General features: G+C 49.9%; 1 protein-coding gene and 1 long non-coding RNA gene across 4 annotated transcripts in view; one reads left to right on the plus strand and one right to left on the minus strand.

Moving 5' to 3' along the window:
* MXRA7 (matrix remodeling associated 7) overlaps positions 1–9,627 on the plus strand; it is a 29,425-nt gene extending 19,798 nt beyond the window's left edge. The window contains exon 4 of the mRNA XM_032456755.1: positions 6,842–9,627. Within this exon, the coding sequence (XP_032312646.1) occupies positions 6,842–6,956 (115 nt within the window). The 3' untranslated portion in view covers positions 6,957–9,627. The remainder of the gene's footprint in view (positions 1–6,841) is intronic.
* LOC106728639 overlaps positions 1–13,520 on the minus strand; it is a 112,149-nt gene that overhangs the window by 21,500 nt on the left and 77,129 nt on the right. For 2 of the 3 annotated variants that reach the window (XR_004311629.1, XR_004311630.1), the window contains exons 6-7: positions 11,172–11,362; positions 10,915–11,048 (exon numbers count right to left, since the gene is read on the minus strand). This is a non-coding gene — a long non-coding RNA (uncharacterized LOC106728639). Of the gene's footprint in view, positions 1–4,833; positions 5,782–10,914; positions 11,049–11,171; positions 11,363–13,520 lie in introns of those variants that run through there. The other variant, XR_004311631.1, reaches the window with a different exon arrangement.

The following is a 13,520-nucleotide window of genomic DNA, read 5'->3' on the forward strand; positions in this document are numbered from 1 at the left end:
CGGGCCCCTTTTCCTGGGCTGCAGGGTTCTTGGAGGCCCAGTTAGCGCAAGTGCCTCCAGGGCCTAATGGGCCAGCTGGGTGGAGGCTAGCGCCCCCTCATGAGGCTGGGGAGGAACTGTCATCGCTGGGACTGCAGGAGCTTCGGGAACACATGTGATGTGCCCCTGCACCTCTAGTCCTACCCTATGGAAGTGGACCGGTGCCCGGCAGAAACCCTGTGCTGCCAGGTTGTGGTCAGGCAGGTTGTTCTCATCAGAGCAAACAAGGGCTGCAGGCTCCGCCCTGTTTTTGTACGTCCAGTATTAGTGGAAGACGGCTGCGTTCATGTGTTTTTCTGTGGTCTGTGGTGGCTTTCGCACTGCAGTGGCTGAGCTGAGTAGTTGCACCAGGGACCACATAGCCCACAAAGCATTAAAGAGTCAGTATCTGGCCCTTTCCAGAGAATGTTTGCAGCCCCTGCATTAAGGATGGGGAGGGCTGCACGTGCCTGTGGTCCTTCAAAGGTCCCTGTGGACAGAGGCTGCGGCCAGGACCCTGGCCTTATTCTCTGTGCTCGGGAGACATGCACTGTGGATGTGAGGGGCCATTAGGATAGGAAAGACCAGTTAGCGGGCCGGATGGTAGGGCTTGGGCTGGGGTCAGAGGGCCACCATCGCTGGGTTCAGAGCTGGGGCCTTGGGGATGAGAGAGAGAAAGTCCTATCTCACTTGTACTCAGACAGCTGACTCTGCATTGCCCTGGAGGGTCTTTCCCTATTGGATCTTTGGGGCCTCCCAAAATGATGACCGATTGACACTGTGCAGTTCTGTGGGGTTGAGACTGCCCAAGTGCTAGTCTTGGGGAATGGCATTCTCACCCCTTCATGTGCAGGCCTGGTTATCAGTCGTGCCTGAGCTGAGAAGGAGGGACTTCATGGCCCCCGAACACGGTCCTCCCAGGGTGGGGCTGGAGTTCATGTTCATGTTCATTACCACCCCTCCCAGCATGCTCCCCGGAGCTGTCCAACTGGTCTGCCTGTGAGGTCCACTCGTTCCCTCCTGCCCCTGCATGTGGGCAGCCCACTCAGCACCGCACGGGGCCCCTGATGCCCACCCTTCTCGCATGTTCCTCGCATGGTGATGCTTGGGGTTGCAGAGGCTGGCAAGTGTGGCTTTATCTTTTCAACTGCGGCACGACGGTTCCCATGGGGACCGGGAGAGCTGACGGGTATAAGACAGCTCCAGTCCCAGCTGAGTCCCGGAAACTGCCTTGGAATTGTCAGTATGAAAAATACTGTCAACCCACTAAAACCACAGGCCAGTGAAAAGCGTGTGCTCTCGCCTGTCACATTCTTCCTGGCCAAACCCTGCCTGTTTCTAATTCCTTCCCTGACATTCAGGGTCCCAGTCAAGTTGTAAGCTGGTTAAAAATCCATGCTGCAAAGCCTTGATTGTAAATGTATTAATTTGGCCAATGCAGCAGTATCTAGACCCTAAATCTTCAGTGGTCACAAGATCCAGCATTCCGCAAAAGCTGCAGTTCACAAGTTTTCACGGCTTGGCACTTAGGAGGCAGGACCCAGAGCAAGAGACCCCAAACTTGTTCCTCCATGTAGTTCATAATTGGGCATTCCTATCCTCAGAGCTGCATACATATGAGGGCAGAAAGCGTAAGGTTTGTAAATCCAGAGGCGGCTGTTGCTTAAGAAAGACCCTGCTTTGTCACTGTCTGCCCACCTCCTGCTGGGTCTCCCCTGGGGCTGGGGCTCACGGGCTACCTTGCTGTTGCCTCTGCCTGGCTGGGGGAGCCCCTGGGTTCCCCCCGCAGCTCTTCTGGGAGGTGCCACTTTCAGGCTCAGTGTGGCTGGGACGATGGGCTGCCAGGTACTGAATGCTCCCCCCACAGCAAGATGCCACCCCCTCACCCCCAGGGCTTGTGAAGCTGGGGGGCTTGGCTGGCGTCTAGCTCGGCAGCAAAAAGAAAAAGCACCATCTGTTCTTCGCATCTTTTCCAGGGGAAAAGCGGAACCCAGGTAGTAGACCAGGCTGGCTCTGAAAGGGAGGACTCGGGACCCAGCACCCATGCCATTTTGAAGGTCCCCCAGAACTGGCTTGACCATTCTGGAAGTGGAACCACTCTAGTGAGTGGTGGTTTGAAATGAGTAACTGGCGCGGGTCACGGGATATTCCACTTTCTGGGTCCTGATGTGTCCATGAACCATCCAGCAGTGTGTTTCTAAAACCTGTGCTGACTCACCTCCACATGAGGGCGCCAGAGGAACAAAATTGGATCCCCTGGGTTCCCTCAGCAATCACTTTTGGGTGGATGAAACAGTGCCTCATGTGTGTCTTAGAAAAGGTGGGCGCAAAATTGTCCTCATCTGGGGAGGACATGACCTAGGAAGCTACTGTCCCCAGAAAGGACAATTGATAAACATAATCTATAGTGACAGGACGAGCCCAGTGTACCACAGAGCTAAGGACGCACCTGCAGCAGTTCTGAACTGCCTGGCTGCCTGCAGGTGGCCCCCGAGCTGCTCAACCACCCACATGTGACACTCAGATTTCCCAAATACCTAAACAAGGGACCCTCCCTGCTCAACTACCTACAAGTGAAACCCTCCCTGTTTACCTACTTGTGGGTCTCAATCTGCTCAACCACCAACATATGAGACCCAAACTAATCACACAGCTATAACTGGGGCCCTCCCTGCCCAAATAACCCAAAGTGGACCCCCAACCTGCCCAGTTACCTACAGTTGGGCCCCCTCATTCTCCAAAAACCTAGAAGTGGGGACCCCAGCCCAAATACCCACAAGTAGGCTGTGACCTGCTCCAATACCCACATGTGACATCCGAATTTCCCAAATATCTAAATGAGGGACCCTCCCTGCCCAACTACCTACAATTGGACCCCCACTCCCTTCTCAGCTACCTACAATTGGACCCCCACGCCCTTCTCAGCTACCTACAATTGGAACCCCCACTCCCTTCTCAGCTACCTACAATTGGGCCCCCACTCCCTTCTCAGCTACCTACAATTGGAACCCCCACTCCCTTCTCAGCTACCTACAATTGAAATCCCCACTCCCTTCTCAGCTACCTACAATTGGGCCCCCACTCCCTTCTCAGCTACCTACAATTGAAACCCCCACTCCCTTCTCAGCTACCTACAATTGGGCCCCCACTCCCTTCTCAGCTACCTACAATTGAAACCCCCACTCCCTTCTCAACTACCTACAGTTGGGCCCCATCTTGCTCCAGTACCTACAACTGGGACCCTCCCTGCCCAGCTACCTACAATTGGGCCCCCACTCCCTTCTCAACTACCTACAATTGGGCCCCCCTTGCTCCAGTACCTACAACTGGGCCCCACCTCCCTGCTCAACTACCTACAGCTGGGATCCTCCCCACCCAAATACCTACAACTGGGCTTCGACCTGCTCAAATACCCACATGTGACACCCGAATTTCCCAAAGACTGAAATGAGGGACCCTCCCTGCCCAATTACCTACAAGTGGACCCCTGACCTGTCCAACTACCTAATGAGGACCCTCCCTGCCAACTACCTACTGGGGTGCTGGAACCTGGTCGACTACTCACATGAACTACCCAAATACATGCCTGTGGGACCCTTGCTCCACTCCCTAAATATGGAAGCCTACAGGTGGGACCCACCCTGCAAACGGCCTACAAGTGCAATCCAACCTGCCCAGCCTACTGCAAGATGAACCCCTCTGCCTAACTGCACATGTGTGGGACCTGACCTGACTACCTACAGGCCTTGCAGAATGGGAGTGGGTCTCGGGCTGGCTTTGGTTAATGGACTGTCCTGCTGCCAGCCAGGAGAGTCTGGATCCCAGCATCCAGGCTGGCTTCTGCAATTCCAAATGTTCCCCTTCCGCACCCTGTTTCCCCCTTTCCTTTCCTGCGGTACTTGTAAGATGGCATGAGTGAAGTAAATTATCTTTTCCCCCTATTTCTCTTCACAGAACCGAGGAATAATGAAGTTATCCTTAGCCTCCTCCTAAAGGCTTTTCCTTTTGGCATCTTAAAACTTGAGCGATAAAGTGGAGTGCCCAGAGAGGAGCTGACAGGCTCTCTGGGGTGCCTCTTGCCCACGTGAATCTGCCGGGCCTAGGCCCTCAGCCAGGACGCTCCCTCGGCTGGGAGGGCCTGTCCCTCCCCGTTTGGGTGGGTTGCTTTGTGAAGCTGACGGGTCTTCCTAGACTTTTATTTCCCTTATGACCCAACCTTCCTGTCTGCACACCCTCTGCACCTGAGATATCACCAATTTCAGCAACGCCATCATTTTACAGTTGGTAGAGTTTCATTCCAGCCCTCCTGCTTTTCTTCACTGAAGCCAAACCGTGAAAGACTTTGGGGTATGATGCACAAATGAGGGAGCGGCCTGTGCACGCTGGCTGGTCGGGGGTGGTCAACTGTTCTCCTTCCCCTGGGGGCCCGCCCCCCACCCAGCTCAGTTGTCGGGGTGAGAGACGCTGTACTGAGGACTGGGCAGCAAAGAACCAGGACCCGCTGCCCACTGCCTCTTGGCCTTACTCTCTATTTAGAGCAGGCTGCAGTCCAGCCCTCTTGTTGCTAAGAGGCCTTTTCACTGATGTTCTTACTAGCTCAGCCGAATCTCTACCTTTGCTTTGGCAGATGCAGTAATAATGGTGTTCGCTTAAAATAGATGTCTCGACTCTGCCTTTTCCTAGGCTTCTTGGATGAGTTAGAACTTCACCAGATGATCAGATCAGTTCCAGATTGGTTTCTTGGAATTCTATATTTGACAACATTTATACTATGCCAAACTAATCTGCGGTTTTTAGGTAGATGTCATTTAAAACTTTTTTTTTAAGCAGTAAGTTTATAGAAAAAGATTTTCTTTCTATTTAATGGAAGGCCAGGAGATGTCCAGTGTCACCCCCTCAGGCATGTTACATACCCAGGGACCTTCTCCTCTGGGTTAGGTTCAGGGGTTTAGGACAGACAGGCAACAGGACAGATGGGAGGGTACAGCTCAGTGGTAGAGTCGTGCTTAGCATGCCTGAGGTCCTGGGTTCCATCCTCAGTCCCTCCATTAACAGCAAAAAAACAAAAACAGGCAACAAGGCAGCCGCCACCCAGAACCACGGGATGAATGGAAGCTGTGCTCCTGTGAGCACACCTGCCCCCCCACAGCAACAGCAGCAGGCCTGGATCTGACTGATAAATGGGTGACTCCCTCCACATTATTAAGTTTGTCTGGACACTTTCTGAACGTGGCTTATAGACACTGAGGTTCACGGACTCCCGATGGCTTGGATCTGTGTATTAAGCCTTTATTCGGTCCAATAAACTTTTAGTAGATGGTCTTGATTACTGTGTGTTTATTTCAGTTTTGCTTTTTTTTTTCCTTTAAATAATCTCTTTTGAACTCGTTAAATTCTGAGCTCTCTCTCAATTTGTGCCTGTTACTCTCCAGCAGAGGTCCACCCTGTTGAAAATATGCAAATGCCACGGCCATTAAAAGACACAGGAGAGGATCTGTGTTCATCTGGGGGTGGGTGCCCACACGTACATCTGGACTGTGATTCCATCCAAGGAGATCAACACACAACCTGTCAATTCACAAGACTCCTTTTTTCAGACAGGAGGATACCATGTATTTATCACAGGCTCCTTCTCCGGACAGGAAAGCAGACTGTAGAAATAACTTTCCCCAAGTGAGGCTTGGATTTGAGACTTTGGTATTTCAGCTTCTAGATGCTGCTCTAGTCAGGAAACCAACTTGCTGCTTGGGAGCTAAGGGGTTACTGCAGAAGGAACATATTAGGACAAGTGTGAGACCAGACACTGGGACCCCTTCTAGGCTGGGTTGGGGCGCTGGCCCCGCAGCACCTTGCATGCAGAGCCACGTGGCCGGAGATGTGCTGAAGCACTGCCTTGGGACGGGTCTGCAGTGACTAGAGCAGATCCTGCCGCTGGGTGTACATCCTTTGAGGGTGGCCCATACCCCGGTGTGGAGGGAGGAACTGCAGACGCCTGAAACGGGAGTAGTGAGCCAGTGCCGGCACGCAGGGCCCAGCCACGCCGACAAGCACAGCACAGTGGAGCGGAACAAACAAGAACCAAACCGTGGCTGCAGTCTCACCCCACCCTTTCATGTTTGCGCTCATGGGAGGCGTCCTGTGCTGCTCAGATGGTGTGACTTTGCTCCCAGCCCCCGGCCTGTGCATAGTAAGCACAAAGCCAATCTCCAGCCAGGCCAGTTTCCTGGTAAGGGGCAGGGCCCCCGCTGGCCACTCGGTGTCTTTGTGCAAACTGGGAAAGGGCGCCCCTTCCTCTGGGCAGCAGAGCCTCACGGCCACCCCTGCCCCGGGTCAAGCACCCTGTGCCCACATCTGTATGCACCCCTGCTTCCCAGCCAATTATGTCTCTCCTGCCTCTCCTTCTGGCTCATCCCTCTAAACAAAGGCTATTTCTGACACATCTCTTCATAGACTCCTTGGCCACTTAATGGAACACATCTTCTTCCTTGTGCCTCCGGGGGAGGTGTGCAGTCAGTACGAAAGGGAGGCCCAGGGGGGAAACTGTAGCACTAAGTACCCGAGGGATAACTTGGGGTCCCCAAATCTCCAGAGTAATCCCAAGACTTAGAACCTCAGCCTTTAGAACCCTACAGTTGAGGTCTTCTTCAGACCAGACCAGCTCCTGAGTTAAGAGTGACTTTCCGTGTAGTTTTCTTCTGATTCTGGACAGCAATGCGGTAATACACAAGAGCGCGCGACCCGACCCCTCAGGATGCTCGCAGTCTCTCTGTCTCCCCCTTGGGTTGGGAGCATCTTTTTCCTCTTTATCCTTTCTTCTTGACAGAGTTCAGAAAGAACAGCTGGCTGCCATCTTCAAGCTCATGAAGGACAACAAGGAGACGTTTGGCGAGATGTCCGACGGCGACGTGCAGGAGCAGCTCCGGCTCTACGACATGTAGGCCGCCGCCGCCGCCCAGCGAGACGCCGCCACTGCCGAGCCACGACTCCACCCTGACCCGGGACCCAAGCCCGTGCTGCTCTCAGGCTTCTCTAGGCTTCACTGTACTTTCTGTACGTAGGTGTACAGCTCTATTATATACCGAGCTGCTCAGTTCTTGCAATTTATGTGTTGTGTTACAGGAATCAGGGCTGTTGTCTTCAGAGGAGAAAAGCCCTGGATTCTCTGGCTTCTGCCTGCTGGTGAGGTTCTGGCTGTCACACAGGTAACCCTCCAAGGCTGTCATCTGATCCAAATTACACCTTCTGTGCAGACCCTGGGCAGGCAGCGGCCAAGCAGCGCTGACCTGAAGGCTCAGCCCCTGCCCCACCACCACATGGGTGAAGATGAGTATCAGGTCCCGCTGCCCGAGCGTCCAGTCTAGCAACACTACACCTTGTTCTGCCTTTGAAGGATTTCTGGAAGCTCCTGTAACTGTATGGAAGCAAGCCGTAGGGGAGCATTCTTTAAGCAAAATGTCTGATTCAAAGGCTCACTTTCCATTGTGGAACAAAGCAACAGTATCAGAGTTAAGACCCTCTAAGAGTTTCTCTTATTTAAGCATGAGACTTACATTATATATAATTAAGCCTGACATAAGTGCTTATAATTCCCCCAGAACTGTGCTAGACACTGTTAATGGAAATAAAATATGCAACACAGCCCCAACCTTTAGAGAGATTAAAGTCATTTAGAAAACAGGCACATATGCAGGAAAAGAGAACTTCCCCAGACAGCGTTCAATAAAATGCCAAAATGACCTCACAAAGAGTGTCTGGGACCCCTGAGCACATCATTGCATTTCTGTGAGTCAGTGAGTGCATGACAACGGAAATAACAGCGGTCCCTCCCTGCCGCCCTGTTTCTGATCACCCCACTGGCAGGAAACTTCACAGCCAACGGAGTTAAGGAGGGTGCGCTAAAGGGATAACCCCAGAGAGCTTGAAAATATTTTTTATTTGCTGAAATAAAACTAAGCACACTAAAATTAAAAGAAGCAGTGGCATTTTACATACCTCAAGTTGGTAATTATCACGGCAAGTACAGTGACTCTTCCACTATCTCCTGCTTGTTAGGACTTTTCCGGCCCCCCTCCCCGATCTGTCACTGTAATTGCTTTTACTTCTTTGCTGACAGTCCACGCAGCAAGAGGGTCTGCTCTCTGTCTGTTATATCCGAATGTCAGTGCTTTTTTCCTTTTTTAAAAAAAATTATTTCTTATCTTTTTCTTCACTGCTTTTTAAAATTTTTATGATTTAAGTATTGTTTGTGCCCTCTCTCGGGTCCCAAGGACCCCCACCCCAGAGTTGTTGTTATCTCCCTGCCCCCTAAATGCGTGTCAGCAGAACTTGCACTGCCCTCCCTGCAGCCACTTTATATCTCTTTCCTCCTCACCTCCTTCCTCCGGGGCTTGACTGTACCAAACAAGCAAGAATGACTCGTGGGTACTTGGGTCAAAATTCTCACAGCTATGAGAAAAAATAAATTCAAGGAACTTTTCTATGCTTGGTTCAGCTAAAATGTTCCAACTGCAAAGAACAGAGAACTCCAACTCAACTGTCTTAAACAAGAGAATTAGGTCATGGGAGGAGTCCAAAGGCAGAAAACCTGCAGGCCCAGAAGGGTCAGGGCCCAAGCTGCATTTCTCTTAGCTCAGTCTTCCTCACACTGTGGGCTTTTGTCGCAGACTAGGGCAAAATGGTTGCAAGATGCCTGCAGGAGTTCAGGTATCATGTCCAGAAGCAGGAAAAGGACCATCTCTTGCTTGTGTCGCTAGGAGTGAGGTTTAGGTGCACACCCACCCCCTTTTCAGGTCCCACTTGGCCGGAATATGTTATATGTCCATACCTCCACCAATCACTGGCAAGGAGATGGGACCACCATGGTAGGAGACACCTGGGGTCAGCATCCCCTGAACACATACCATCCAGAGGAGGGGGTAACTGGACCTCATTGCAGCTCTGTGAGGAAGGGGTAGGAGGGATGGGTATTGGGCAGACACCAGGACCACTCTGTCACCTGGTGGGGGCTTGGAAGCCTGTGTCTGAAGGTGCCTGGCATACTTAACACTCTTCCTGGGTAGGAGTTCTGTTGCCCAGCCTCAGGGCCTCTGATGTTTCATAGAAGCACTGCTAACTTGCTGCAATTGTTGAGTGGCTCTCATGCCATTTCCAGATAAGCGCCAGGTTCTGTATATGTGATGTCCATCACTTCATCAGCCTCACTTGGACACCAGTGGCCAGAAAAGTCCTCTTAAAACAAAACCCATTTCGAACAAACACCCATATGTCCCACCAGGTATCAGTATTGCTGCTGGTCAGGAAAATCGAAGTGCCTCTGAAAAAAATGTACCTGCAGAATCAGAACTTGTTCTTAGAAGTTCCCGGGGAGCCCATGGCAAGAACTTAACACACACACACAAGATAACATCCTACCCTGCAAGCTGAAAGCATTAGTAAACATCCTATTTGTTCGTGTCAGGGATTAGAAAAATCGATACTATCAGGGCCACTGCAACGTCCTTAACAGAGAACCTTGTCAAATTTTGGATTTTTGCCAATCTGATGGGTCAAAAATATTAGCTCAGTGAAATTTTAGGTTGCTTTTTCCCCATGATTAAAAAGTTTCGGCATCCATTCAAGTGTTTAGAGTCTCCTTGTTTTTTTGTTTTGTTTCGTTTTGATTTTTTCTGTAAACTGTCCGTTCCTGTCTCTCTCTGTTTTCCATTGACTACCATCCATTTAACCTCAGCTTTAATTCACCGAACAGTGCGCACTTCCGATTATCTCGTCTATAATTTGGGGCCCACCACCCATCACTTTCCAGTCTTGAGCCCGCATGGGGAAGATAATCTAGATAATCCCAGGGAAAGCCCACCAAATTCAGAAGCCTTAGTGAAAGCCAAACTACTAACCGAACCAAAAAAGAAAAAAACCTCCTCTAAAGCACATTCAATTACGTGTTAATTAATCGCCTACTGTATATATACCACGCACAGGGCCAACCACGCTTCCGCAGATTGGACCAATCACTTTCCAGGGCCGGTGTTCCCTCTGCGGTGCCTCAGTAGTTCGAGCACCTGCCAATCAACAGCGAAGGCGGAACTCTTCATTGCCATTGGGTACTACAGTCTCCCATAGCTCCGCCTCCACCTGAGCCCGCCTCGAACTCGAAGTGGGAAATCCCGGATGTCCGGTCGAGTCCTGCCTGAGTTACTCAGTGATTGACGAGTGCCCTTGTCCAATAAGAAGCGCGGGCTGGCACGTCCCGCCAATGAGGCCACGCCTCGCTCCTCCGTGGCGGGAACCCAGCCCAGCCTGGCTGCCGCTCCTACTTGACTAAGTCGAGAGATCCGCCCCGCACCGAGTTCCCTGCCGCGTCGGCGTGCAGCCTGGCTAGCTGTCCTGCCTGGGGTCGCCTCCTAGTTCCCTGCCGAGGCCCGGTTCCCACAACTTGGCAAACAGCAAAGCCTGAGCCGTGCACCGTGCTAGACCCACGATACGAAGATGAATTCGAGCCGGTCCCCGCACCTCAGGAGCCCACCATCTCCACCTTCCCCGCAACACGCCTCAGTTCTGCCCAAGAGCGGGCTTGAGAGAGTAGCCAGGAGTCCCAGACCAACGTCCAGCTGCTGAATCTAACACCCCCCCCCCAACCCCCTTGTTTTTCACATTCCCTTTACCCCCGCGCCAAAGGCAAAATCCAGCAGATCCTTCAGTTCAGGCAGCTGCACACACCCACCCTCTCACCCCGGTGTCTGTGGTATTGGGCTGACTTTCAAGAAGGTCCAAGGCGAAATGCGTGGCACCCTCCCTCACCTGTGCTTGCGTGTTCACGTCGTCCCCCCACCCCACCCGAAGCACTCCAGCTTAGGTTTACCAAAGCAGCGCGGAGTCCATGTGAAATCAAGCTGGACTCACCACTTGGCCTGAGTGATCAAATGGTTTCCATTCTGCGACTCAAATCCGGCCCGCTGGAGGCTCCACAGCCCTGGAGGGGTTGTGGAGGTCCCCACCAACATCGAATCTTTGGTCCTGATGGTGGCCTGGGTCCTCTACAAATGAAAAAGAGGGCCATGGCCCAGACCAGGCTGGGTCATCAAGGGTAACTGAAGTGTTACATAACTGTCAGTCTGCAATAAGGGTTTTTTTTTTTTGTCAATTTCATATTTTCTCACCTCTTTATGTACTTTAATTACTTTCTGTTGAGCTCTCCAAAAGGGGACAGGTTACACTGATAGGCTGTCAAGTTATTTAGCTTCTTCAAAGGCTGATCATATTCACCTCAGAACTGTGTTAGGTGGTGTCTTTGGTTCTCTTGTCATCAGGTTCAATAATACTGCAAATTCAGTTTCAGGAGAGGAGGCAGCTGGCAAGGGGAATAAAATTTAAAAAATTGTTCCAGGAAGAAAAGGTTTAATGAAGGAAATGGGAGTAAAGGGGCAAAGCACATAGGAATCAAATTTGAATATTGAGTGATGTGAATTGGCACATTTATCCTTTCAGACATTTATTGAGCCTATCTTCAAGCAAAAACCCTATGCTAGAATGATGTAATGCCAAATGACTAGGTGAGAGGAAGGTTCACTAACTTTTTGGAGCACGTGCCAACTGGAGAGAACTGTGTGCCTCTCCAGTATTCTCTCATGAATCTTCTCAACAACTCTGTGAAGAACATAATGTTCCCCTTTTACAGAAGAAGAAAAGAGATTCAAAAAATATTGATGATCCAATTTTAAGAAATGAGCAAAGGATCTTAATAGATATTTCTGCAAAGAAGATGTACAAATGGCCAATAAGCACATGAACAGATGTTCAGCATACAAATGAAATGCAAATCAAAACCACCAGGAGGCACCACTTCATAGTCACTAGAATGGTCCTAATAAAAAAGAAAATAAAAAGTGTTGGTGTTGGGGGAGCATATAGCTCAGTGGTAGAGCATGTGCTTAGCATGCACGAAGTCTTGGGTTCAACTTCCAGTACCCCCATTAAAATAAATAACAGTAAATAAACAAACCTAATTACCACCCCCTGAAAAAAAATTCAAGCCAAAAAAAAAAAAAAAAAAAAAAACCAGTTGGTGAGAATACGGGAAAGCTGGAAACATCACTCACTCTTGATGGGAATGTAAAATGGTGCAGCTGCTTTGGAAAACAGTGCAGTTCCTCCAAACGTTAAAAAATTGCCATGTGACATTTCTATTCCTAGGTGTATATCCAAGTGAAATGAAAACATATGTTCACACTTACCATGAAAAAGAAATGGTGATTATGTGACATGATGGAAATATTAGCTAATGCCATGGTGGAAATCATTTTGCAGAATATAAGTGTATTAAATCAACACATTGTACATCTTAAACTTACACAATGTTACATGTCAATTATATCTCAATAAAGCCGGAGAAAAACAAAAACCATATATCCACCAAAAAATTGAGGTATGAATGTTCATGGCAACATTATTCATAATAGCTAAAGGGTGGAAACAGCCCACATATCCATCAGCTGATGAATGGACAAACTGTGATATATCCATATAATGGAATAGTATTCAGCAATAAAAAGGAATGAAATAGTTACATGATACAGCATGGATAAACCTTGAAAATATTATACTAAGTGAAAAAAGCCAGACACAAGAGACCACATATTGTATCATTCCATTTATGTGAAATGTCCTGATAGGCAAATTTATAGACACACAGAGTAGATTAGTGGTTGCCTAGGGCTGGGGGTTGGAGGAGGACTGACTGCTAATGGGTACAGGGTATTTTGGGAAAGAGATGAAATCATTCAAGATTGATTGTGGTGATGTTTGCACAGCTTTGTGAATATACTGAAAGCCACTGAACTGTCTGCTTTAAATAGATGAACTGTGTGGTATGTGACTTATACCTCATTAAGTTGATATATACAGTTTTTGATTCTGATACATAGTTTTCGCTTTTGTTTGTGTCTGGTGGCATTCCAGTCAGAATGGCCACATGAGCACATATTGTGGTTGCCTCTTTGATCTTCTGATTTTTAAAAAAAAACTTTAACTGTGAGAAAAAAAAGACATGCCTTTGGCTGTGGAATGACACAACTAATGTTTATTGTGGGCTTGTGCCTGGCTCCGTGATGAGAACTTGATGTTCTGTGTGACGCAGTCTTTATGCAATAAGTGGCATGTGGCCAATAGAGCCCCCGGGCAACCAACTCTGAAGTGGAGATCGGCATCTCCGCTCTGAAGAAGAGGCTCATTGGGAAGTGCTCCGGGGGTCAACATGTGTGGGAGGAAGGGAAGGGGCAGGACTGGGCCAAGGGAGAAGTCGGGTCCCACATAGCCTCAGTAGAGGCCACAGCAAATCCTGGGGGGAGTTTTGAAGACAGGATGGCCTTTCAGAGTCTGTGGACTGTGAGGACCAGACCTCAGTACCACCCTGTCCATCACTCGTGAGACGCTGGCTGTCACGGGAAGAGGCCTGCCCTCTCCAGTGAGGCAGCTCCCCATACGGGCTGATAGTTGGGGGGAAATCCTTC

Source organism: Camelus ferus, chromosome 16 (genome assembly GCF_009834535.1).
Source record: "Camelus ferus isolate YT-003-E chromosome 16, BCGSAC_Cfer_1.0, whole genome shotgun sequence".
NCBI classification, from domain to species: Eukaryota; Metazoa; Chordata; class Mammalia; order Artiodactyla; family Camelidae; genus Camelus; species Camelus ferus.